General features: G+C 42.0%; 1 protein-coding gene across 4 annotated transcripts in view; it reads right to left on the bottom strand.

Annotated features, from left to right (window-relative positions):
- Positions 1–26,641, bottom strand: part of LOC146797981 (synaptosomal-associated protein 25-like) — a 396,023-nt gene that overhangs the window by 59,190 nt on the left and 310,192 nt on the right. For 3 of the 4 annotated variants that reach the window (XM_085625207.1, XM_085625209.1, XM_085625208.1), the window contains one exon: positions 5,462–5,596. In XM_085625207.1, the coding sequence (XP_085481333.1) occupies positions 5,462–5,596 (135 nt within the window). Of the gene's footprint in view, positions 1–5,461; positions 5,597–14,247; positions 14,340–16,913; positions 17,091–26,641 lie in introns of all 4 variants that reach the window. The other variant, XM_085625206.1, reaches the window with a different exon arrangement.

Raw genomic sequence — 26,641 nt, forward strand, 5'->3', positions numbered from 1 at the left:
GTAGTTAGGTGGTATCATTAGCGAGGTGTATGTGAGTTATTTCAAATAGTTAGTGGGATGGATACAAAGGCTGGAGGTGATTAGATATTTTTAGGTTGCATGGATATGGTTTCAAAGACGGGATAGTTGTCGTCTATGAACTGAAGAGTCGGCAACTAACAGAAATTAAATAAAGGAGATTAACAGGCAGGTATGCAACTGGGACTTGTGCATACTCATAGAAAGGAGGCATTTACAGCATGTAGAAAATGATGGGTTATTCAAAGGAAAGAAGAGGGAACAGTTGAAAGTTTAAAATCATGCTCAGATATTCATGCAGGGTTTCAGAATATAATGGGGAGGAGGATTTGGGGATGGATGCAATCGGAGGATGTAAAACTGTGGCAAGAAAACAACATTATTTGCATGTGTAATAGTTAGACACTAGATGTAAGTTTACAGTGTGTCGGCCTCTAGGATTGATTTCTGTTTACAGCCAAGTAACCCTGCCTTGAGTGCCCGTCTGCGTGTATCTGGCATCCACAGGTCCTATCCTCTGACCTGGAAGGGCATACCAAGTGTAACCTCGGAGTGGGCAGAGTACTAAAGTCCCTCTGTTAGGTTTAGTACATAAGTTGGTGGCAGCATGTTGTTTTCTAAGATCTCATACAGTTGGCTAGGCCTATATATCTGCTAGTGAGGGTGTAGACTACTGGCACATTTTGTGTAAAGAGCTGCTGTTACTTGAAAACCCAAACTATAGCCAGCGGGATCAAGTTAGGATGCCCCTAATTTAGCATGGCACAAGATGGATGATGAGGACAGCTTCCATAGACAGTGTAAATGTATTGCCTGCATTCTTGTGGCTGAAGGATGCAGATCAAGACATTAAAGTCAGGAGGATTGAGGCAGGAAGATTAACCTTTAGAAATTCTATGAAGTCTTTGTTAGCGCAGGGCTCCTATTTAGATCTTCCTGAGCACAGCCATTTGGTAGATGTTAGGAGTTTAGGGTGGCACTGCACATATTGTTGTGTAAAGTGAGGACATTTCGAAGTCTACTGTGCTCTTTTGTCTGCCCCAAGTACTACTTCAGAGATGCTCATGATAGCCAGGAGCTAAAATTTCACACTTCATCGTACCCATGTTGAGGGCGTGCCAGTTTGGAGACAGCCTCAGTACAACCTGATGTGAGAAGCATCACTTTACAGCGAAGGACAGTTGAAAGAGAACCACCTAAAAATATACACATTCCAAACATTTTGGCAATGCAGAAAAAGTCTTCTCTAATAACAGGGACTGCTACTACATGCAGTACAGTGCATATGAATCTGAAATGTGTATACACTCACATTCTTTATTCTTGTCTGGGCTGTGCATGCACTGTTTATCCTTCGCATACACTCTCACTCTCCATATTAGGATGCTGCATACTATTGCCTTTTCTCTGTATCTGGGCATCGAAAGTGCATAAACTGTCTACCTTTCTATCAGCATACCAAATTTTGGTTGTAAAACTGCTGTTTCTGCTGAACTTGTCCAGGATTGTTACCAGAGCCCTCATGGTTTAAAGAGGCTTTTAAGAATGGAAAATTAACCAGCTGCCCAAATCTGTCAAGCAGAATAAAATATGAAATAAATGAGGATGGTACTAAATATAATAAAGACAGAAATACTATTGCTGTGTATAGCAAACTAAAAATAAAGAAAAACTGCAAAGATTATCAATAAAACAATTTTTATGAAGAAGACTATATAAAACAATTTTTATGAAGAAGACTATGTGCTAACATTACTAAACAGTAATTACATATAACATATTTTAAGGTATGTATGTGGTATTGCATAGTGCAAAAGTAGCCAAAAGATAGTCAGCGCTTTACAGTGTCAAAGCCAAGAATAGAATAGAAGTCAATGAGGGATAGGAGAGGTGGCTAATATGCAGCCTGTTAGTGCATTGTAGTGTTCTTTAAAGAGATTTAGTAAATTGGAGCAGCAGTGGGGCATTCCTGGAGGACGTGGGATGTTATTACAGATCCTAGGTGCCTAGTAAAGGCCTGCTGCTTCTTTTCTTTCATGTTTACACTTTGTAGTTCTGCTGTCTGACGGTGTCCTGGCTGTGAGTCTGTCAAGAACCACCAGCTATGGTGAGCTTACCTGACAGATAGCAGGGGTGCTTGTCGTGATGGCTTTGGAAATTATGAAGATGGTGTGGGTTGGCAAGGAAGCCAACAGAGTTACATCAAGATAACAGTGATCATATGTCTTCAAGTCCTGGATGAGACCAGGATGAGCGGTGCTGCAGGGTGTAGGAGTATGCTGCGTTTAAAGAAGGCCTGTGTGGAATCTTTGAGGTCCCAGAGCCGGCATTACCACTATCCAGATGCAAGAGTACGAGGTCTTGAACAGGAGTTCTGAAATTGCTTTCTGGAACACAACATTTTAGTTTAGAAGTGAGAGCTGGTAAAAGGACACCTTTATGATGTTTTGGTAATGTGGTCTTCGACATGTGAAGTTGGTCTCCAGGGTGAACCCAAGTGACTTGGCATTCAGTGAAAGTTGGAGTTTCAAGCTGTCGGGGTTCATGGCATTAAGCCTGTGTGAACTGTTTCTCGTTTGATGATCCTGACAAGAATAACAGGAATTCTATCTTGGTTGGATTGAGCTTCAGTTTTTAAGTCATGGACAGACACAAGGGAATTTTAAGAGCATCCGTGTCTATGCTCTCAAAATAAAAACAATAATTTTACGAATTCGGAGCTTACTGAGCTAAAAGAAAACCATCTATGGATGTTAAAAGATGCAAGGTAATTCTTATTGCAGAGTTCGATAACTTTCACTCTAACCAGGCCCACCTATGCTGGAAGATTAAGCCAGGATATATGTGTGAATGTTTTATTTGCAGAATGGTAGATATTTGGAGAATTGTTCTCTTCGAGTTTACTTTCTGCTGTTTTTCCAAGTACAATTGTCATTGCAACTAACTCTGCATCCTTCACAAAGATGTGAAGTTTTCACCAAACTTTATGAAGGTTTCAAAATCGTTAAAACGCAGGAGCTATTCTCATATAGGATGAATTCCATCCGTTCAGTAACTCCAACACCACTGCTCTTATGAGTGTTTTTCAAATGTCTTATTATTATCAATTGTTTCAGCCACAACATTTAAGACTGCCTTTAGATAAGGAAACGGGCGCGGGAGTGTGTCATTCTTCCATCATCTCATATTCTCATTATATCATGTTATCTTTATGTGGAGAACAGCTCTGTTTAGAACACTCGGATTGGGGGGCCAGTATGCAAATAAAAGTGGTGACATGGGAAAGGGAAAAACTGTTGCTCTTTGCAGATTTCAACCACAATACAATTGTCAAGAAAAGGGCTCTGATGGAAATCAAACAGGCTTAGTCAACTAAGGGCATTAAGGCATCTGTAGGATTTCCCATAAGAATGACCGTGAATCATGGGTGGAAAAAATATGTGTTCACTCACGCGGACTCAATACAAGCCTATCTTGACAGTCTGGTTTGTGATGAGGCTGGGAGGTCGTTGGGACTGGGTGGCCACCGGGGTGCCTCCAAGTCGGGCCATTCTCCTGTCTCTTGCTCATGTAGCTGAGGGGTTGTTTCTCTAGGATTTTGGGAATGTCAGATGTAAAACTCCAGTTTTTCTTGTTATTAGTCTTTAATCCGTCTGCTAGCTCTTTCTTCCTTCCTTCTTTTCTTATTGGAGTCAGGGACATTTAGGTAATGGGGTCAGATCTGCCCGAGATTGCTAAAAAAAAAAAATATTTGGTATTATGCACTTCATGATTATCTTATTGGGGTGCAACTACGTCTCTGATGGGACTGCATAAGGCAGTTCTATTATAATGACCTGTAATGCTATGTGCCTTCAGTCTTTCTTTTCCCTAAACCCATTTAAAAGTAAAAAAATAAAGATAAAATAAAACAAAAAACAGAAAACTCTTGTGCATTTCCTCATCCAAAGTTGACCATTAACGAACAAGCTAAAATAGGATAAAATGAAAATCTGAAAATCTATTACGAAAGAAAATATTATGTTTTGTAATATATCCCACCAATTCTCATGAGGTGACAGGGATCACTCTGCACACACAAAGACTGGATGGGGCATGGTATATGATTAACGAGGAAATATTTGGGTGGCTGTTAAGAAAAAGAAATATCAAGAACTAAGAGTATGAGCATCACCATGAAGGTGATGTTTTCTGACTCGGAAGGGGAGACCAAGGATCAAGCAAACTGGCTGCAGATAAATTCCTCACGAGAAGTTGCCTCCTAGGATAACGCTTACACAAGGCATGAGTTGTAGCCGATGAAGCAGCCCTGCTTATTTATGCAAGAGGTACTTTCCTATGGAAAGCCACTAAAGCCATCATAGTAGAATGAGCGTCAAGTGTTGAGGGGGTTAATGCCTTTTGTGTCGGAAGGCATGAGACTACTCACCTGTCAGAGGGCTGGGGTGGCTGGCGACGCACTGGATAGCGGGCAGGACCAGTGCACAAGGAAGGGAGGTTCAGGCTTTGTCCCTTTACAAAATGTTAAAAGTGACAGCAATTATTGGAGAAGCCAGCTCTCTAGTCCAGCCCACAGATTTCCAACAAGTGGGAAGGAGAGAGAGAAGGAGCGAATTTCAGAGTAGAAGCTTGCCAGAAAGAAAATGCCATAGTTGAGGAGGTTATCTTGACAGCTACAAAAGTTGAGAGCATTAGCTTGCTGGACGCATCAGGCAAAGATGGCTCTCTTTCTAGTTTCTGCTTCAGTAGTAAAGAGAACCAGTGTATCATCCAGCAGAGAGGAATTTCCTACTAAATGTATATGTAGAAAGAACAGTATTTTTGCCACGCAGTATTTCAGCTGTCTAACTAAAATGAAAGGCAGAGCATGCTGCCTTGCCAAACTACAGAAAACGTGGTACGAAAAACCGGGAACAAGCATGTAAGCTGCAAATGACAAAGCGCACTTGGCTGATGGATAGAATACCACACAGAGCACAAGTTTGCTTGATAGAAAATTGTGCGGCTGAGCCTACTTGTATAGCAGCCCATGGAAATCTAGACAGAAGGCTTTCTAGTTTTAGGCAAATATAAAGAGAATTAGCTTGCTTGATAGAATGTCATGCAGATAGCAAAGGCTTGCTAGGTAAAACGTCATGCAGTGTGTGCAAGCTTCCCAGCCACAAGAAGGTCTGGCAGGGTACACTAGCTTGCCACCTAAAAATGAAACTGAAAGAGCTAGCTTGCTGAACAAAAAAGAAAGGCAGAAAGTGCTAGTTTGCAAGAGATAATTTAAAGCAGGAAGCACAAGCTTGCCGAATAAAAGAAAGATGAGCAAAAAGCACCAGCTTGTTGGACAGGCAATGCAGAAAACACTTGTTTGCCATGTAGAAGGTCAGCAGAAAATACTAGTTTGCTGGATAGAGGTAGGCCAGAGATTGAGCACTAGATTGCTTGCGTTTACCTGCGAATGTATCCTCCACTCATGATCATTTGCTCTCTCTCGTCTGCGACTCTTGACGGCTGTGCAGAGACCACCCCATCCTGGCTCTTTCCCCACACTGCTTTGTAGGCGTCACTTGACTTGATTTTCTTAAGCCTTGGAAGAGAGTGGAATGGACACAGCATGATGGAAGGTTGTCAACATTCATTCAAAGGTTCTCCAGTCCTCTAAGCAGGTACCTAGAGAACCCAATGGGCAACCACTGTGGAGCGAGTCCAGCAATAATTTACTTCCAAGCATGTAGTCACTGCTAGCATGCGGTTACATTAGAGCATGCAGCCATTTCAGACATGCTGTGACTTTCAGCATGCAGTCACTCCCCGCATGCATTTGCAGGAGGCAGCTACTTAAGGCAAGCAGTCATTCTTGGCATCTACTCACTTAATGCAGTCACTCCCAACAAACAGCCACTTCTTGGCATGCAGGCATCATTTTGCTGCAATCACTCTTAGGCCACAGTTCAGCCAGGTAGACAGTCATATGGAAAGGACAATGGACAACAAGCAGAAAGGATAAGGCAGAGAACTAAGAATAGAGCCACTGTCCGAAATGGACAGTCTCCAGAGAAGATGCTCCCTGTGAGGAAGAGAAGAACAAGAACTGATTCTTTGAGGACATCAATTCACTAGAGCCACATTGTTGTATTTACTGTGAGCTAAACCATGTGTACGGTTGGTCATGGCATACTGTAGTGTATTCTGGAGTGCGTTTTGGGATTCACCACCAGAGTAACACAGTATCTGCCTTTGAACAGAAGGGTCAGAAAGTTTGAGAGCCTACGTAAGAGGCTAGCGATGAAATTGCAGGAACCATGGTAAGAGGCCGTTTTTGTCTTTTCTTATCACTAATAGATTCAGAGCGAATGAGAACAACGGTTGAGCGGTCTGTAATATACATGTCTGGAAATTGCATTCATGAAAACGCATACCTGCACTGTTGTTACCATTAGAGGGTTTCTATAGCACATTTTTCCTAGACGAGAAGGGACTTGCACATAAGCAGTGTTCACACCACAGGTCAGTTAGGATATTCCTGCAGGTACAATTGGATCCCAGAACACATTTAAAAATAATATTTATAATTAAAATATGAAAACCACATCTAGAATAAATTATCCATTTATGAAATAAACATTACTGCAGAGGCTGCCCGAGAATCATCATAGGATCTTTGTTACCGTTCACAACAGTCAGGTTAAATTAGCAAGCAGTAGCCTCATAAATCAAGGACTGGAAAGGAAATGGCTCAACCAAATGGAACAGATTGTGAGAGGCAGCCTTCCCAAAATGACTACCAGCTTTGCCATCTCAGTCCACGCAGGACTGCTTTGAAATAGCTTCTGCCCAAAAAATGTTTGAGATTGAAATGAGGCCTAACAAAGCTGTGCTGGAATCTTAACCGCATATAAGGAGAATGGTTAGTTTCCCAGCAAGGACAACTATCATTTGGAAAAACCTATGCAAGAGAAAAACGAATTAGCTACTGCTGATTTAGCCACAGGAGGCCATGAACCTGAGACTGTACACAACATCCTCAGATCTTTGCTTTTGTCTTTCTGATACCTAAAAAGGGGACGCGGAGGTAGGAGGATTATCAAACAAAGGCATATGTACTGCCTAATTTAAATTATAGAAATCTTAAATTAGTTGAGGGAGGAAAAGGGATGGGCAAGGATGGAAATCCATATAATGCTCATTAACAGAAAAAGCCTAAACCCCTTCAAGTTGACCATAACCCTTTAAGTTGATGTTCTAGCTATTAAACAAAAGTACATATGCTTGTCATCTGATCCGTGGTTGGGCTACAAAGGGGCGCACAACAGTTTCATCAGTACCACATGACAGGAGAATTAAGGAGCAAGGGACATACCTCAGCAGACCTGGAGACTCACCTACTTGCCCTAACATACAAGGCGTTGTATATGAAGTGATGACAGTGTCCCCAGCCCCAGATCAGGAGCCTTGGATGCTTAGGAAAGTTCAGGTTCTTTATGAAATGACAAGCCACTTACCTATCAGCGATCAGAGACCGATGCAGAAGCTCTGGCCATTCTACATGCCAGGAGTCTAATGACCCTGCTACAAGCCATCTGCAGAAGTATTAGTAGCCTCCCTCTTCCTGCTTTACCTAATGTCATGGGAAAAACAAAACTATGCCCTCTCCTGAGGAAAACCAGACTCTGCCACAATGTCCTGAAGCCAGGATTCTCCATCATGGCTCAGTCCTTAGAAGAACATAACACCAGAGCAGACAATCTAAGCACACTGTCCTTGCACAAAATTGTTCTTACACTAATGGGTTCTGAACACACAGGCAACTGAGTGCTCGAGTGCTGGGGTTGTTTAGAGACTGACTTGTTTGTTACTGATTAAAATGCTCATATTTCAAATTATGGGTTGGGCGGTATCAGTGGAATGCCCCTTTGAGTCGCTCGGAGGAAACTTGCTTTAAATGTACCCCTATTCCTCGTATGACAAGAGTGCTACAGAAATTCAAAAGATCTGAAACCAAGAGAATTCCGATTGCCCAGATGTGCCCTTCAGCAACTATCTGACAAACCAAACGTAACGTTGTTATACACCCAGGAACCACGTTCCAGGGTGCGAGAGAAGATCTTTAACTAACAACCTGTTGTCAACTTTGGCACCCTGACACCTAATAAACATCTTAATTTCCTTTCGGGTCCTAAAAATAGGTTACCACTTGTGCATGAAAGCGAAAGCTGTTCTGTATCTGGTGTACACATAAAGGATACAAACCTCTATGAGGTCAAGAAGAGCATTCTATAGCATTTGTAACATCTTGCAAAGTCAGGGTTGCACAATTCTTCTTTAATTATTAATTTGTTAGCTATTTAATGATTACAGAAAGAACTTTCTCAAAATTATTTTTTCATTATTGCTGTCTTATAACATATATGTGATTCTTCCTATTAGAAGACTTAAGCTAACGCATGTGATTATGGAATTTCCATAGAATTAATGGGTGCTTGCAGCATCTTGGGTATGCTATATGGCACAAGAGGGAGAGAGGCAAAAGCATAACCAAATGCCTATTGAGAGACAATTTCCCTTGTGACTGAGGGCGTGGCTACCTGGAGACAAAATTCGGTCATTTCTTGTCTGTTGTGAATGTATCTATATGTGGGGTCCAACAAATATGAAAGAAAGAGAGTGGAACTCTTAACCGTAGAACAGATTATTTCTTAATCGTTTTGCTAGACCACTCTATCGTTTGCGATTCTAAGAGCCACAAGGTGCTAACACAACGCTTAGCCAAGAGAGGCATTTTAGGTGTCATGTTGACATGGTTGCAATAATTTCTGTAAGTGCGCTCTCAGACCATGTCACTCCCTCTGTTAGGATCAGTAAAATTTGAGGTTTCCAGTTGGGTGCCACAGAGATAGGTTCTCCCCCACTCCTGTTTACCACTTACGTCTGGTCTTTATCTGAACTGATTAGATCATACGGTCCCTACCACTTACCGATGTAAATGATGCACAGTTTATTACAAGGCCAGACATACAAGTTGCAATATAAGCAGTAAGACTGAGGGACTGTTAAGCAGCCGACCAGCAATGGATGGGAAACAACTTCCTGGAACACCATGTAAGCAAGACCGAGCAGCTTAGCATCGGTAACCTGGCCTAGGTGTTACATTTATAGAGGTAGTAATTGATAAGGTAGTCTCATTGATAAGCAGGTAAATGCCATGGCCAATTTTATTTACTGCGACAGAAACGTACTAGATGTCCCAAAATGCTTTCTTGCTGAAAAACCATTGCAGTTCCTGTTTAGCTACTTGCATTCATTCTATGCTTGACTTCTACAACAGCCTCTACTTGGACTTGCTAACCTATCTGTTGATGACTCTCCAGGCCGTTCAGAACTATGCAGTTAGGATTATAAAGTGCCCGAGGAAGTTTGATTACATATCAGCAGATCATATATCGGGAAAGTCTGCTGGTTGGCCATCAGGGGAAGGGTACAGCTTGAATGCCTTTCTCTAAGACACAAATATGTTATTCCCAGGTGAAATCTGGGGTCGATAACCTCCTTCAGTAACATATTCCTAGGCGATCTTTGTGCTCAGCACACTCCTTTTAGCTCCACATTTCTAGGTTCATAACATAACCCCTAAGTTATGAAGAAATAAGTTGCATTCAGGAAAATACAGATGGTATGGCCTTTAAAAAGTCAATCAAAACACATTTTCTGTTTAAAGTTCTTGGAATTTTGAGTCTCCAGTCTTTTGGATCTTATCCCATGGCCTCTGAACCATGAAGCATCTCAGTGACCAAGCACTTTACAAGTAACATATAAATACAAATGTAACACATCGTTGTCTGTCACATAGTCTGTGTAAATCCACATTATCTGGTTTTGCAGCACTTTCTGAAATACTGTGATCACCAGATTGACTGGCGTCAACTTGGGTGTACTAATGTGTTTTAGGGTCTGCTACATTACCCATTTGCCCTAAACCGTCATACCTGGCATGTGTGCCCTCAACTCCAACACAAATGCATTCATTGTAACGGCCACGTGCCACAGAGAGTCTGCAAAAGTTCTGCCAGTAATAGATTGTGTTAGTCTCACTACTGAACGCTAAACTTAACCCTGAGCAACAAAATTAGAGACTCCCATGAACCAAGGCTTGAGATCACTGGCTCAAACTCTCTTGAAATGGACGCTCTGCAAATGTGCATTTGGAACCAGTGAAATGCACAGCGCCATCAGCCAGAAGGTTCATAATACTCCTCATTATCAAGAGTTGTGAAATGAATCAATTTCTGAATTGGCAAAACTCTTGTCATTGTGCATGCTTTAGCCCTCACTGAATTTAGGACAGTCCAGACAGTTCTGAGCTTGAAGTACTTAGAGACACAATTTTTTTAACACTGATTGTGATGCCAAGATTGTGTAACAAAGAGATCGTTTCCTCTGTATGAGGTTAGCATTTTAGAATCAGCCTCACTTTCATCAGTCAATTGTCCAGGTAAGAGTAGACAAATACTCTTCAGGACGCAGATGTGGTGGCACAACTGCTAGATATTTTGTAAACACTCTTAGAGCTAACTTTATGCTAACATGCAGTACTTTGAATTTGTAAAGTATGTGGCTTATCACAAAATTAAGGTACTGCTGGTGATGTGCCAGATGCACTGGTATGCGAAACTAAGCATCCTTCAGATCCAGCATATTTGTGAAGTCCTCCTCCTGCAGCAGTGGGATGAACACCCTCAGAAGAGTTGTCATTTTGAAATGCAATGTCCTTATATATTTCTTTGGAAGTGTTAAGTCAAAAATAAGTCTGAGTTTGCCATCATTCTTTGGTATAAAAACAGATAGAATAAACCCATTTCCACAGCTCTGATAGTGGTGCTTCTTCTTTCGGCCGTATAGATAAGAGGGATGTTACTTCCTTCGGTCAAATCGGTAAATGTCCTTGATTCTTCTTTTTTCAATCAGCAATTTGTAGCAATTTGTCTGACTGTATACAGCAAGATCTCGGATTTGTTAAGATTAACCATAGACTTAAAGTTTATTTACCTCCAAAACTCAGTCTTCTGCTGACATGTGTCATAGGGAGAATGAAAATGGAGTTGCATAATTGACTGTGTCTGAATCTTCTTTAAGGTTGCCAAAACTGATAAGTCTGATGTTGCTACAGATAATATGGAGATGATTGCTGAGGTTGCCTGTGAAACAGGGCCATTGTTTAGGTCAAGTCCCACTGAGTTCACCATTTCATTGTCCTTTTATTTAATTAATTTTTAATATATATTTTCTGGTATTTTGCTTACTTTTGACCCTAAAAGATGTTCTCAGAAAGCAAACTAAGTAGGCGTTGTTGGCCAACATATTCAAACCTACAAATACAAATACACAGCAGCTAATGAAGTCTTAGCAACAATGCAAGACGTATCGGCACTGCCCACAGTGCAACTAATCCCTTCATTTGAGATGCATTATTTTTCGTGTCTTGTTTCTGGGAGGCTTCTGAATATTCTGGAGTAGTTCCTCCACCTCTTCTCATTGAAGTTTTTCATAATGACTCAAAAGAGATTAGGCATTTGTGATTTGATCCTATTCGGCCTCTGCAATCACTCTTACCAGCTAAATGAAGGAGTATAGTAGCAGGAGGTCAGCCAACACTTGACCTTTAAGAGAGCACCCTTTTTCAGGCACTATGTACCACCACTGATTCAGGGTGCACATACCCTTAGGTATACATCGGATCCCGACTGCAACTTCAATTCCTTTCTATTCAAGGAGAAATGACCCTTACACTTTTTGGTGGTCTGCTTCACAAGAATTATCAGCACTGGGAGTACTGATTAGTTTTTCAATACTTGTTTTTATGAGAAAGTCTTATCACTCATTCTCTCATCTGACAACTTCATAGCCTCTCCATGTTGCAAAGATTCCTTCGATGACCTTGAGTTGTATGAAGAGATTTCTCCAAGGCTAGAAACACATCCACAGCTTCCTCATCCCTCCACTCTCACTCTTTTGTCTCCTGTCTCTTGCTCTGAATCAGCATACATAGTTATTTATAACGGTATCAAAAAGTGTCTTGGTCTCTATCCTGGAACCTCCAGAATGTTTTCTGGAGGTAGGACAGCAAGTGGTGAGAGCACTGGCACTAGAGTGGGATCCTCGACAACATGAGTCTTTTCTACATCAATCTGATCCGTGACGTCCAACAATACGTTTAAGACGACACCATGGGCAAAAGTGGCTCCTTGTCAAAGATAACCTCAACTGAGAGTACTTGCTCAGTGTTGGCGTCAACAACAAATTCAACATCTGCAGTGGCCACAATAACGAGGTACTGACGCAGGTGAAGCGCTCAACAACAAAGGTACTATAGTGCCTATACATCTGGAGAGGGGGCAGAAACAGATGGTAAGAATGATGCATTCCCCAAATTCGGAGGAGCCTGAGCATTTGACCGTACCCTTTTATCATTTGCAGCCAATGGTATGGCTAAGCCTCTGTCAGAATCAGCTGGAGTTTGTTGACAAAAGACGACAACAGATCTTTAAGAAACCGAAGAGGTCTCTCTTACAGAATTATACATTTCACCCCTGCTCCGTTAACAACTATCCATTTCAGTGTTAAAACAGAAAAGGACACTCTGGCGTGTTTTTGACCGTCCTCCTACGTGTTGTGAACTTTTCAAAACAGAGCAGCCATTTCAGATGGCAAACTGCAAAAGAAAAATAAAATCATGGGGGTGGAACGTATACTGCCTAATCCTTCTGCAAGCTCTACATCAATGATTTAAAAATAAAAAAATATGAGCTTTTTTCATTTTTTCTTTGTTTTTTTAATTTAAAAAAATCATTATGAATGCCTTTTTGAAAATATTCTTGGATGTGGCTCGATCTGCAGGAAAACCCTAACAGATATAAATAATAAAGAAGGTATGCATTAAAGAGAAACTCAAGAGTCCAGTTACAAACAGGAACATTGGAGGGAAGAATAATGTTCTTGTAACATACTTCTTGCATCAACAAGGTCACTGTAGAAAAGGATTTAATGCATCTTGTCAAAATCTGACAGGACATAAGAGCAAGGCGGGTTTCCAATAACATACATGTCCTAGTACATGAGAGTTGTGCAGAAAGAAAAGCTCAGTTTTTGTTTTTATCATCTGGTTTGCAATTGAAGATTGTGTGGAGAAAGGATGCTCTGGACTCTAAGGGACTTCACAGAAGGGTGAATTCTTGCATTTCGTGCGCACATTCGAAAGGCACACACAGCCATATTATTAAACTGTGTTTTGCTGACAGGCATTCACACCACCCCCAGGCTTCATCCCTCCTCCACAGGGAAACAACACTATATTTTCTCATGTTTGATCACTGTGCGCCGGTGTTTGTGGAGGATCTAATGAGAGGGATTTTCGCTGTGTATCCCATCTGTCACACTGTAGAGAGAGACAGTGCTGTTGCTCAGCGTGGATTCCCATTTTAGGCGTCCAAGTTTCTTTCAGTATAAATAAGACACTGCAGCATGGAAATAGTGGTGGGCTGTAGTTTCTATGGAAACTAGAATTTTAGGAATCTCCCAGCTGGGCAAACAATAATGAAGTAGCTATTAAAACATATCATTAATGTAAGTAAAGATGATCCAGTGTCCGCCCAGCCTTAGACGGGTCATCTTGTGTCCTATCACAAGACCTCAGTGACATGGAAAATGGATGCAGCCTAGAGGCAAAATGCCACTGAGGCAATGAAACATAAAAGGTTCCCCAATGAAGGATTTCAGATAGAAGGGACAATCGTCTAAGCTCATATCTGGGAGAACCGTGGGAAACAACATCACTGCTTCCATAAAAGAGAGAACTGGCAACCTAAGTCTAACTAACCTGACATCAGTGGTATGAATACAAAGAGCATGAGTCATGCACAGTATCACGGACAGACCACATTGACCACAGAAGGTCATGACAGGCAGTACTGATGTGTTACAGAGGCTGAGAAGGCAGTCACTCTAGGATGAACAATGACTGCGGTCTACTCTAATTGCAGAAAAGCATGAAAGAAAACCTATAAGGCCGCAAAAATGTAATTAATTAATCTTTGACAGCTGAAGTTGTAAATTGATTTACAGAAATGAGTGGCTGACAGGTGGAAATAGAGCTAGTGGAAGGAGAGCTGTTGAATAGTTGTTTCATCGTATTTAAAGCAACGCAACAAAAAGGCTAGATGTGAAAGTAGCATTTTGTGAGAGTACCAAGATCTGCAACAGCACTGATGGCCCAAGTGGCGACAGAAGGAATACGCACTGCAGTCAATTCTAAAGTCATGCATCTTGTGAATTGACACCTAGAAGAGAAGATAAAAAAGAGGAGCTGTGGAGTGATGAGGTTCAACAAATAATTAAGGAGAGCAGTAAAAGATATAAAGTGGAGAGACATACAACTGCAATGTCGCTGCTTGGGGAAAGCTCTTCCATACATAAATGCACACAAATTGGTCAAGTAAACTACAGGGTTATTGCATATGATAAACTGTCATGTGGCAGTGAGGAATGTCGCAGGGATGCTGTGGTGCAATGGGAGACATGACTGGCAGTATATTGGAGTAAATGAGTTGAAGTCATTATTGAAGATGGCTCACCTGTGTATCCTCTCAACTTCTGGAGGCTAAATGTACAGAGGGACAGATAAGGATGAATTTGTTCCTGGTACATGCAGCGCGAATAAGACAGGGCTTGCACTATAAGCTGCATGAGAGGAGATCCCAAAATGTGGAGCTTAGAGAAGTCATGACCATTATTGGGACATTCACATAACTCTGTGATATCAAGTTCGGAGCGAATAATGAGTGGGAATGGGAACAAGCTTCATGGACAGAGAACCGTGTAACGCAGATTTAGCTAGTAGCAATAGAAGAACATATTTACTTGGAGGCACGGTAGAATGTCCAGAGCAAGATCTCAACAAGGGGTCTGGAACACAGAAGAACCCAGCATCAAACATGGCACAGGGGGCGCTGCGATTTGTAACTGGTTAAGCAATATACCAAGCATGTTAAAGAAAGTAAAGAACTGGACAGATTCCACTGACTCCCAGCATGTGGTAAGCAAGATTCATAAGCCATTGTACTTGCAAGTACAACTTACACATGCAAATAATACCATTCATGTTTTGTACCCACAAAATATGAATATATGCTTGTAAATATATATTTACTTGCATGTAATTTCATCCCAGGATGATACAATATTATGTGGGAATATTCCCTCCCTCAAGGCGAAGATGCCTTGGGAAGGATGTGCACACCAACAAAGTAGTGAGTGTGTAGAAATCACAAATTTCTATCCACCCCATTCCCACACTAGAAACAGTTGGAAAAATTACTTTTGTCGATGCAGGAGCAGATCTCTTTCTAGAGTGTGAACGGTGGGGAAGTAGGGGAAGGGACTTCTTCACAACAAAAAGATTTTCCAAGTGAATGGAAAAAAAACGTATGAAGCGCACATGCACTTATGCAAGTTATTTTTACAGAACTGTACACCATAAATAAACAAGCATTCAGGATGGCCTTCACAGGAACATAGAATGGAATTCTGAAAAGTTGGTCAAGAGTACTCCTGCGAACCTACAACTGATGTGGTTCTCTAGGCATACTCCTGGAAACATTTGTGAAATGTAAAAATGTGTACATCTAGACCCAAACGTAGGTGTAGAGCTACAAGTGTTGATTCACGCATTTGCTTGTGAATCTGTAACTAGGTTTCTAAATTCATAGTTCGATGGTCCCAATTTGAATAGCGCCTCAGTGCAATCCATGCGCTGTAGCAGCTACAGAGGAGTTAAACTGAAAATTAAGTTATTGTTTCTCTGACGATGACGTGTAAAGGGACAGAATATTCGCAGTGTCACAATAACGCTGTACCTTCATGGGACTGATTCCCACCACTCAGTTACTGCCCTCGGGCTTCGACGGCAAGCTTCGTCAAATGTTTGTCAGCTTGCAACATGTTCAGATTAAAAGGAAGGGGCAACTAGATGGTAGTACATTCATATCAGAATTCTCTTTATATTGCTCCACTCAAGGGACTCTTTAGGCTGAAAACGGAGATCGTGGAAAGCCAAGCAATAGGAAAATTCAAATTAAAAACACCCGAGGAAGTGACACTAGTGACCAGTTTTCTCTGAAAACGCAGAATGGAAACTTGAAAACAAATCATAAATAAAGGTGTGCAAAATTTGCATTGTGTAATTACACGAATTTTCAGGAAAATTACGCGAGGTTACAAGTAATCATGCTGACTGCCAAGATGTTGGTGCAGAGACGTTTTATATACAAATATTTTGCATTGTTTGTATTTGATGATTACTCTATGTCTGTGTTTACTATTCCATATCCTTTTATTTTTTTTGTCTATTTAAAACACTGAAATTTCATTGGTTATCTTTTAAAAGAGCTATGGGCAATGGAAGATTTGTTCAGCTCGTATGGCTGTGTTGTAGGATGCATGCACATGTTTACAAAAATATTTCTTTGATATGCTTAGTAAAGGATGAAAAACTGATTAGGGAATCAGGGTTGACCACAAAAAATCATACTCTCCTGCGGTTCTTTGCTGAAGACAGGAATTGAAGGTAGAGAGAACCTACTCAACGTTACCACAATGTTCTGTGTAGGAAACGGTTAGAGTCAGCGAGAAGTTTGCTTAAAGAAGTTGGAGTGTAGAAGTTTAGCACTGCAGAAAGATGCTAGGATCCACAACATTTCAACTACCTCCCTCCAATTGTTGCGGCCCAGGATTACAGCATGGGTGGGAGATGAGTGATAGGGTTCCCTGTTTGAGTTATTGTGAGTAGGGGGGCTGAACAGGTGCTTGCACATGCACAATGTCGATGGGGCAGGCAGCATGCAGCAGGCACCTACTGGCCATACGAGCTGCTCTTCGTCGCCCTCTTCAGGTCCTTTCCTCACCCAGCCTGCAGTCAGACCGTCTTCCATCTGCATCCACTCCTCTGAACAGAGACACGGCTTCCATTCTGCCAGCTTCACAACACGGATGGTACGCACAGACAGGCACGTAGGGGATGTCGGGACCAGGAGCTGCACAGGATTGTACCAGTGTGTGTGAGAGCAAGGCGGCATTCCCCTGGGGGGATTTTACATTTACCCCTCAACTTAAGATGCACTTAAGGTCCCTAATAGCTATTCCCATGGTTAGTTCATGTCTTCTGAATGTTTGATCCCGTGATCTCTGAAAGCTGGTCAGATGATCTTTCTATATGCACATCTAGTATTCTCATCCCCTGGCCTCTAAATACTCGCTCCATGCTCTCTGAATACTCTCTCTAGGGCCTGTTTAGATTACAAAATGCTCCTCTCGTGACTTTTGATGCTCATCACATCCCACTCTCAAAGCTCATCCCTAATCCCTCTCAATGTGCATCCTCTAATGCTCATATAATTGCTCACTCAGCATATATACAATAACTTTCTAAACTTTCTATATACTTTAACTGCATGGTATCTACTAATCTAATGACTCTCACAGCACCGGATTCACAGATCTTCCCTGCAACTCTTACACACAATAGAGCCACTATTCCACCTATACTCATGTTCACAGAACAGAATCTACTAATTCAACCCACAATCTTCACAACACATGGAATTTGGCATTCTTGACATCACATTTTAGGCAGCATAAAATCCAGCATCCCCTTTTACATGACCTCTGACATAGAATGGAATTATCATTCCTAACTCCAGGTCCCCATCATGAGAACATGCTTTAAATTCAGAAACACTGAATATCTGCCCAAGTGCAAGATCTTAGAATTGTTTTTAGGAAATATCTTTAAAAAATGTGGAAGCAGTATTTCACAAGCTTTACTTTCCATATTTTTGTTTTATAAAAAATAAATTATACAATTTTGACCGAATTCAATATTAAAAAGCGCAACTATGCTGTTCTTATGTTCTTGGAAATTTGTATTTAAAAATGGGAATATAAAATAAAGAAAACTGAGAGGCAGGCAAACTGAACTCTGTTACGGTAAGGCAATCAGGCTGCTCCAGTGTCTTATTATGTAATGCAGTACCAGTGAGCCTCAGTTATTATTTTTCAGCTAGCTTAGAGGGGGCATCTTACCTGCTTTCTTCATATGTTAAAGCTGTTGCTTCCCTTGAAAAGGAGAAATACGGCTGATGATATTAAGGAGGTTACCTGTGATGGAGAAGTCGAATTAAACAAAAACGTAACGGTATAGCCTCGATCACAGGATCTGAGTGAATTGGACAGCAAGTAAACTGCTTAACAAAAGTGGTAGGAAGACCAAGAAAAAACTGTGGAAAAGAAAGAGTAGAAGAAAAGTTCCCTAAAGACCGTGCACAAAAATTGCATATAGGCCTGGCCCACTCAAATGTCTTTGCTGGAGTCAAAATCAAGACAGTAGAGGCTGGCAAATCTATGGTTAGAGGTATGAGGAGCAGTCACATGTAGCTCTTTCCATGTGGCACCTCAGTACATTTCTTCTGAAGGGACATTTTTAAGGTCTGCCTTGACGACATAGCTGTCACTAGAGAAATATGTGCGCATCACTAGAAAGGGCGTTTGGCTCCTCTCACATATTGGGAGCCAGGAGTACATGTTCTGGTTGGGCTGAAGTTGTGTGCTTTCACCAAAAACGTGCTTGCCCACCACGCAGCTGTGACCATTCTGTTTATTTATCTAGCTGCCTAAGCTTGAACTTTCAGTAGCATATAATATTGGAACGCTATTAAAGTGTCTTAAATAACCAGGTATTGTATGTTGTTTTTCTCTGGCAACAGCACAGATGAGAGGGCAACCATTAACCTACATGGATTTTTAGTTCTGGCTAGACAGTGCAAATGTCACTTACTCTTTTAACCTACACCAATATTATTCTACAGTTCTTTACTTCCAACACAAATACATATCTATTCCCATACTATTTACTTGCAATGCTTCACATTGAATGAATGAATGAAAATAAATTTATAAATTGCAACTGCTGCTTCATAAGAAGCGTCCTGGGGCTAAAATAAAACAAGTAAAGAAAGAGAAATTCTAAGGTTCAAGGAACCGGAAGGTCTTCAGTTGGGTTCTAAACAGACTTTCATAGGAATGTTGAGAAGGTACAAAGGTAAAGAGTTTCCAGATGGTGGGTGCAAGAAAAGAGAATGATCTGCCACCATAAATAACTCAGCGCACTTTTAGGACATTAAGTAAATTATGATTTGCTGAGCGAAGCGCCCTAGAATAAATATATTTTTTACCCTGTTATTAATGTAAGATGGGCCATACTAAAAAAAACTCTGGGTGTGCTCAGAAGTGCAATAAACTTAATTCTAGATCGGATTGGTTGCCAGTGAAGTGATTTAAGGTATGAGATGATGGAATGTCTTTTTGGAATATTCAGTACAAGACGGGCAACAGTGTTCTGGACACACTGAAGCCGAGTTAAGCAGGTCTTGCGAGATTCTCAAGTAAAGAGCATTAGCACAGTCTAATCTTGATATTATCAGGGCATGTGTAATACCCTTCCGCGTGGCTAAAGGGAGATACTTTTAACGTTTTTTCAGAGATTTCAACAACCCGAAGCAAACAGCAGCCGTGACATGTACTTGGAGTTTGAAGGATAAAGTCAAATCCAACAAAACCCCAAGATTTCTAGCAACTGTTGAAGGTGCAGGTATTTGCCCCTGCTTAGGGGGCCAAAGTATTGAAGAATAAATAGGAGAAGGTGTACCGAATATCAAGATAACAGTTTTAGCAGCATTAAGCTGTAAACAGCTATTAAACATCCAGCTTACAACAGCTGTGAGTCAGCCCTGAAAATTGCTGGCCACAGAATCATCAAGCTGTTGAAAGGCCAACATAAGTTGTGTGTCGTCCGCATATGATACGATGTTCCAGCCCCAATGTTGTATCACAGAGGCCCAGTGGGTGTTAAACAGGCTGGGCCTCAGTGCTGAGCCTTGCGGGACACCACAACATATAGATTTAGACTGGGATGTAAAAGGTGATAAAAATACTGCTTGCTGCCTTTCAGATGGATAGGAACACAACCAATCAAAGGCCCTACCAGCTATTCCAAGATACTCCAATCTGTGAAGGAGGATTTTATGGGACACAGTGGCAAAAGCAGCAGAAAGATCTAATAGAATGACCACAGCCTTCTGTCCCAAAACATGATTAGTTCTGATATATTCCGTAATCTCCAGAAGGGAAGTTTCCATGCTAAACCCAGCACAGAAACCAGATTGGGAAGGATGGAGAATATTGTTCCATTCAAAGTAGTTGTTGATTTGACAAAGCTTCCAACATCTTCCCTAAAATATGAAAAAGGGGAATTGGTCTATAATTACTCAACGTGAGTGGATCAGCATTTTTTTTTTTTTTAAAGAGACACAGTAAGTGCCCTTTTCCAAAATGAAGTCGCTTTGCCCTGCTCAAGAGAGAGGTTAAAGATTCATGCTAGTATTTGTCTTTGATAATATGTGGGGAAGGCATGGATCAAGAGGCAATCCAGATTTTACTTTTTACAGAATTAATTCTGATTTAGCCAAAATAAATCTTTTAAAAGGATTCCAATAACAGACATTTCCGTTTGTGAGAGGGACACAGAAAGGACCTATTAAAGAGAGTGGAAAAAATAAGATAGATCTTCCACTAACTGCTGAGAGGTCATAATGCGCTGCTTACACTTAAGACTCAGGTTTTAGGAATAACTCAATAATTTAGAAAATTGTTCTAGGAACATTTTCTATTTGTTGAGTAAAAAAATCTTTTTTTTTGCTTTCCCAAAAATATTTTTTCTGAATTGCTTCAGGGCTGCACAATAGACCTGCTTTTCTTACTCTCGTAGACTACCCTTGATTTCCTTTCTAATTGTTTACATTTTAGTTTCTCACACTGAAAACAAGATGAAAACAAACCAGCAGAAGGAATAGTTATTTTCCTCGTACTGGTTTTTAACGTTGCCAGGATGTCGAAACCCGACAATAATGTGTTATTAAATGTATTGACTGCTGCGTCAATTCCCATACACATATTCATTTTTGTCTCAGAGAACAGTTTGCTAAAGCTCAGATCAGAAATAGAGTTCCAAGCTCTGAAGGTCACTTCAGAGTTAGACGTAGCCATCTGGGTCATGACCTGGTTAACATAGAATGGTACAAGAAAATGGTGAGTCCAGGTAAGTTGAAGAGGAGGAACTGACAGCAACAAGGAGTAACTGGAGAAAATAAGGTTGAGTATATGGCCCCCGATATCGATACTATCCTTAACAAGCTGTGTAAGATTAAAACTCGACATAGAATTTATGTACTTCTCTGCGAATCCATCATAAGAGTCATCTAAGTGAATATTAAAATCCTTGAATGCTACACAATTAGAGCTTTGTATGTAAAAGGGTGTGATGGCGGTTATCAGAGCCTCCACAGGCTGAAAGGAGGCTTTTGGGGGATGATAGACGGGAGCACCAGAGAGGGTACAGTTACCAGATATCTTTAGAGAAAAGATCAATTTCTCAGTGAGTCCCAAACCCTTCAACATAGAAAAGATGCATACAAATTTAGGACAATAAAAAGCGGCAATCCCACCCCCAAGGCCCACTAATCTATCAACATAAATAGTCCTTTATTATAGCCAAAGAAATATCCAGACCGGAATTTGCATTAGGCTATGTTTCTGTTAAGAACATAATATCCCACTCATTATCATTGAGTAAATTCAAAATGTGTGTTTTATGCTTGGGTAGGGATCGAACAGTAATAAGGCGGGCTTTTATATCCACATAGTTAGACTGTGTATCCCCCTCAACAAAACTTAGGAGGGAGCGTTGTTGTCTCGCAAGGGGCTATGCAAGGATTGTCAAGCGAACTGCAACATTACCATACAACATTCCTTTAAAGCCAGACTTATTGGCATGGCCAATGGTTACTCTTTTTGTAAGTGTTACAATATCTGCTTTATTATTTCTGAAATCGGCTCCAAGTCCACAAAGAATGGGCCTTTTGAAAGCATAAGGATTCCTATGTGCATGCTAGATACAAGGAGGCCTTCTTACTGGTGGTTCCCAGGTACAAGCATGAACACCTAGGAATCAGGTCTTTCTCTGTCAGTGCCACTCAGCTGTGGAATTATCTTCCGGCCATATTGCACAAAACTCAGGATCTCCGATGGATTCTTAAGACGCTAAAAACGCTGATGTTCTTGCAATAGATTCTAGGGTATCACGCTTTGCTTGGTTTATTACCCCCCCAGCGCCTGGACACCTCTGTAGGTATAAGTGTGCCATTACTTAGCATAACTTAAAATAGAATAACATAACACAGCATAACATAACATAAAATAACATAACATAAACAATTTTGCTTGGGACTACTTGGAAGTCAGTAGTGTGAATAGCGCCAGAGTTTACAACAGTTGTTTCATCTTCCTAATGTCTCTGATTTTATCACAACAGCGCCTTGTGTCCCTTCTCGTGTCTAAGTTGTGAAGATAGCTCTCTGCTGGAGAAGAAGGTTTAGGGAATAGGATGAAAGATAAATTATTGGTTTATGCGTAAATCAAAAAACAATTTTGGAAGAAAATAAGGATATATAAAAAATCCGTCCAATTATGGAATGTAGTGTACAGGTCCTAAGTACAAAGTGCCTAGACTTCATTCACCCTTCTGGCCTGTTATGGCCACTAACAAGGAAAAGTTACTTAATGATGATCCTAGCATTTATCAATGGAAATTTAGTTGAAATACAGAATAATTAATCTCTCAGCTCATGTGGCAGGATCATAGACAACTTTTTCAGAGTAAAAATCTCTCCAAAAAGGTCTTCTTTGTAGGCGCCGATCTGCAAGCCCTATCAATAATTCAAAAGAAGTGATTGGACAGGGCCATTCTAATTTTTAACACCCTCTTTTTAAATGGAAAATACAGCAAATTTAAAAGAAGTGAAACTGGACAGGCAGCTGCTTCAAAAAGCTGAAGAGAATCACTGCTTCCTCAAGGGAGTCAACATCTCCAGTGCTATACAATGCACCGGAGTGCCTGCTTAAACTAGAGGTCTTCCTTAAGTTTTACCATACCACTAATGCCACTGGGGTGCAGCGGGGGCCTATTGTGATTTCAGTCTAGATTGCTATGGTGGGGAACTACTACTACATAGTAGTATGTTTTTGTCCGTCATGGTGAGACTTTTTAAAGGTTAGTCATAAACAGTTAATAGAATAGCAAGATCAGACCTCAAGAGGTTTGTTGAAAAACTAGTGGAATAATAACATTTTTGAAAGGATAACGATAAACTTGAACTAAAGAACAAGTTACTTACCTTCGGTAACGCTTTTTCTGGTGGATACAGTATCTGCCTGTGGATTCCTCACCTTGTGAATATTCCCTGCGCCAGCAATATACGGAAACTTTTGTAGCAGTCCACGCCGATGAGGTCGAAGACGACGTCACAAAGACACGGCTCCGCTCGCGACTCCGCTGGCGTCACCGGCTCCATAAGAAGACCTCGTCGGCGTGATGACGTCAGTTCTGCCCTTTTTTCCGTGCCTTTGAGGCACACGGACGGACTGACAGCAATATATACACAGTATACACAGTACATAATATACAAATCAACACACACAGTGTGGAGAATAAATAGGAAGGCAAAATAAATAACAATGCCTTTGACAGTAACAAATACATTTTGAAACATCATCATTAGAATTGTAGGTATACAAGGGTGGACAACGGGGAGGCGGGTGGGTCAGTGAGGAATCCACATGCAGATACTGTATCCACCAGAAAAAGCATTACCGAAGGTAAGTAACTTGTTCTTCTGATGGATTCATCTGCCAGTGGATTCCTCACCTTGTGAAAAGATTCCCACAGCAGTCCCACTCCCGGAGGAGGGTGTCCACCCTTCTATACCAAAAAGTCCTGAAGGACGGAACGTGCAAAGTGTCCGTCCCTCCTCACCTCGGTATCTAAGCAGTAATGCTTTGCGAAAGTGTGAAGGGAGGCCCAAGTTGCCGCCCTACAAATGTCCTCCACAGGAACACCTCTAGACAAAGCAGAAGTGGAAGACTTAGCTCTAGTAGAATGAGCCCTTAAACCCTCTGGGGGTTCCTTACCAGCCAAACAGTAGCATATCTTGATGCACAAGACAATCCATCTGGAAAGGGTGCGCTTGTGCACCGCTCGGCTTTTCCTGCAGCAACAAAGCCCACGAAGAGCTGGTTGTCAACTCGAAAGTCTTTTGTCCTGTCAAGGTAGAAGCTCACCGCCCTCGTAAGGTCCAAGCGGTGAAGCCGCTCCTCCTCCTTGGAAGGGTGAGGGGGAGGATAGAAGGAAGGGAGGGTAATGGTCTGCCCCAGATGGAAGGGAGTTACCACTTTAGGCAGAAAAGCAGCCCTGGTCCTGAGTACCATTCTTTCAGCATGAATGGTCAAGAACGGGGGTTTTGAACTCAGAGCTTGAAGCTCACTTACCCTCCTTGCCGAGGTGATCGCAATGAGAAAAACCGTCTTGAAAGACAACAGTCTCAAGGGACACTTGTGTAAGGGCTCGAAAGGAGAACCCATCAGATAAGTTAAGACAAGATTTAAGTCCCATTGAGGCACAATAAAAGGAGTAGGAGGAAACTTGTTTGTAAGGCCCTTTAGAAATCGTAATACAATAGGCGATTTGAACAAGGACGACTGATCCGGCAAGCAAAGGAATGCCGACAAAGCCGATAAGTATCCCTTTACAGTGGCTACAGCAAAACCTTGCTGAGCAAGAGAAAGGGCAAACTGAAGAATGTCAGATAAACGAGCCCTCAAAGGATCAATTGACTTCTCCCAACACCAGAGCACAAATTTAGACCACCTATAGAAATAGATAGATTTGGTAGAATGACGTCTGGCAGACAAAATTACATCTACCACATCTGGCGGGACAGAAAAAGAATTTAGGTTGCCCCGTTCAATCTCCAGGCATGAAGGTGTAAGCTCTGGAGGTGGGGGTGTAGAACCTGCCCCTCCGACTGCGAGAGGAGGTCTGCCCTCAGAGCGAGACGGAGCGGAGGGCACGAGGAGAGGTGGAGAAGATCTGTATACCACATCCTTCTTGGCCAATCCGGGGCGATCAATATGACTTGGGCCCGGTCTTGGCGAATCTTCCTCAGAACCCGAGGAATCAAGGGTATGGGAGGAAAAGTGTAAAGGAGATGCAAGTCCCATCTCAACTGAAGCGCGTCCCCCAAAGCTCCCTGCATCGGATACTGGAGACTGCAGAATGACGGGCAGTGAGAATTCTCGTGAGTGGCAAACAGGTCCACCTGAGGAGTTCCCCACATCCGAAAGACGTGACGAACCACCTCCGGATGAAGCCTCCACTCGTGGTCGGCGGAGAACTGCCGACTGAGACTGTCTGCACCTACGTTCAGAACCCTGGCCAGATGATTTGCCATCAGACAAATCTGATGATTCTGAGCCCAGGACCAGAGACGCAGAGCCTCTCTGCAGAGACAAAGAGACCCCACTCCTCCCTGCTTGTTGACATACCACATCGCGGTAGTGTTGTCCGTCAGGACTTGAACCGACTGACCGCAAAGGGAAGGGAGAAAGGCCTTGAGCGCCAAACGTATTGCCCGCAATTCCAGAAGGTTGATGTGAAGCAACCTTTCCTCTTGAGACCAAAGACCCTTGATCTCCAGATCCCCCAGATGAGCACCCCACCCTAAAGTGGATGCATCCGTTATCACTGTGGCCACCGATGGAGGTAGATGAAAGGGCTTTCCTTGAGACAGATTGCCCTCCACGCTCCACCAAGACAGATCCGCTGCAGCTTCTCCCGAGATCCTCACAGACTCCCTGAAATCTCCTTTGTGCTGATACCACTACCTGCGGAGGCACCACTGGAGTGCCCTCATGTGCCAGTGTGCATGGTTGACCAACATAATGCAGGAAGCAAACAGACCGAGCAGGTGAAGGACCTTCAGGACTGGAACGACCGCTCCATTGTAAAACAAAGGAATCATTTCCTGTATGTCGAGAACCCTTTGTGGAGATGGGAATGCCAGACACACAGTAGTGTCCAGTACCGCCCCTATGAACAGGTTGCGCTGAGAGGGCACCAGGTGAAATTTGGGTACGTTTATCAAAAAACCCAATTTGTAGAACAGTTGAGTTGTAACCTGCAAATGATGAAGCACCTTCCCTGGCGACTCCGCTTTGATCAGCCAGTCGTCCAGATAGGGAAAAACTGAGATCCCCGACCTTCTGAGATGGGCTGCCACCACTGCCATCACCTTGGTGAAGACTCGAGGTGCAGTAGTAAGACCAAACGGAAGGACCGCAAACTGATAATGTTGCGACCCTACCGTAAACCGGAGATACTTCCTGTGCGACTTCAGGATGGGGATGTGGAAATACGCATCCTGCAAGTTGATCGACAACATCCAGTCCTCCTGATTCAGCGTCTGAAGAACCTGCGCAAGGGTAAGCATCTTGAACTTCTCTTGCTTCAGATAAAGATTCAAGATCCTGAGGTCCAATATCGGACGCAATCTGACATCCTTTTTCGGAATCAGGATCCCTGACCCATCTCCTGCTCTGGAACCACCTCTATCGCACCTTTCATTAGTAACGTCAGGAC

This window comes from Triturus cristatus, chromosome 9 (genome assembly GCF_964204655.1).
Source record: "Triturus cristatus chromosome 9, aTriCri1.1, whole genome shotgun sequence".
Classification (NCBI taxonomy): Eukaryota; Metazoa; Chordata; class Amphibia; order Caudata; family Salamandridae; genus Triturus; species Triturus cristatus.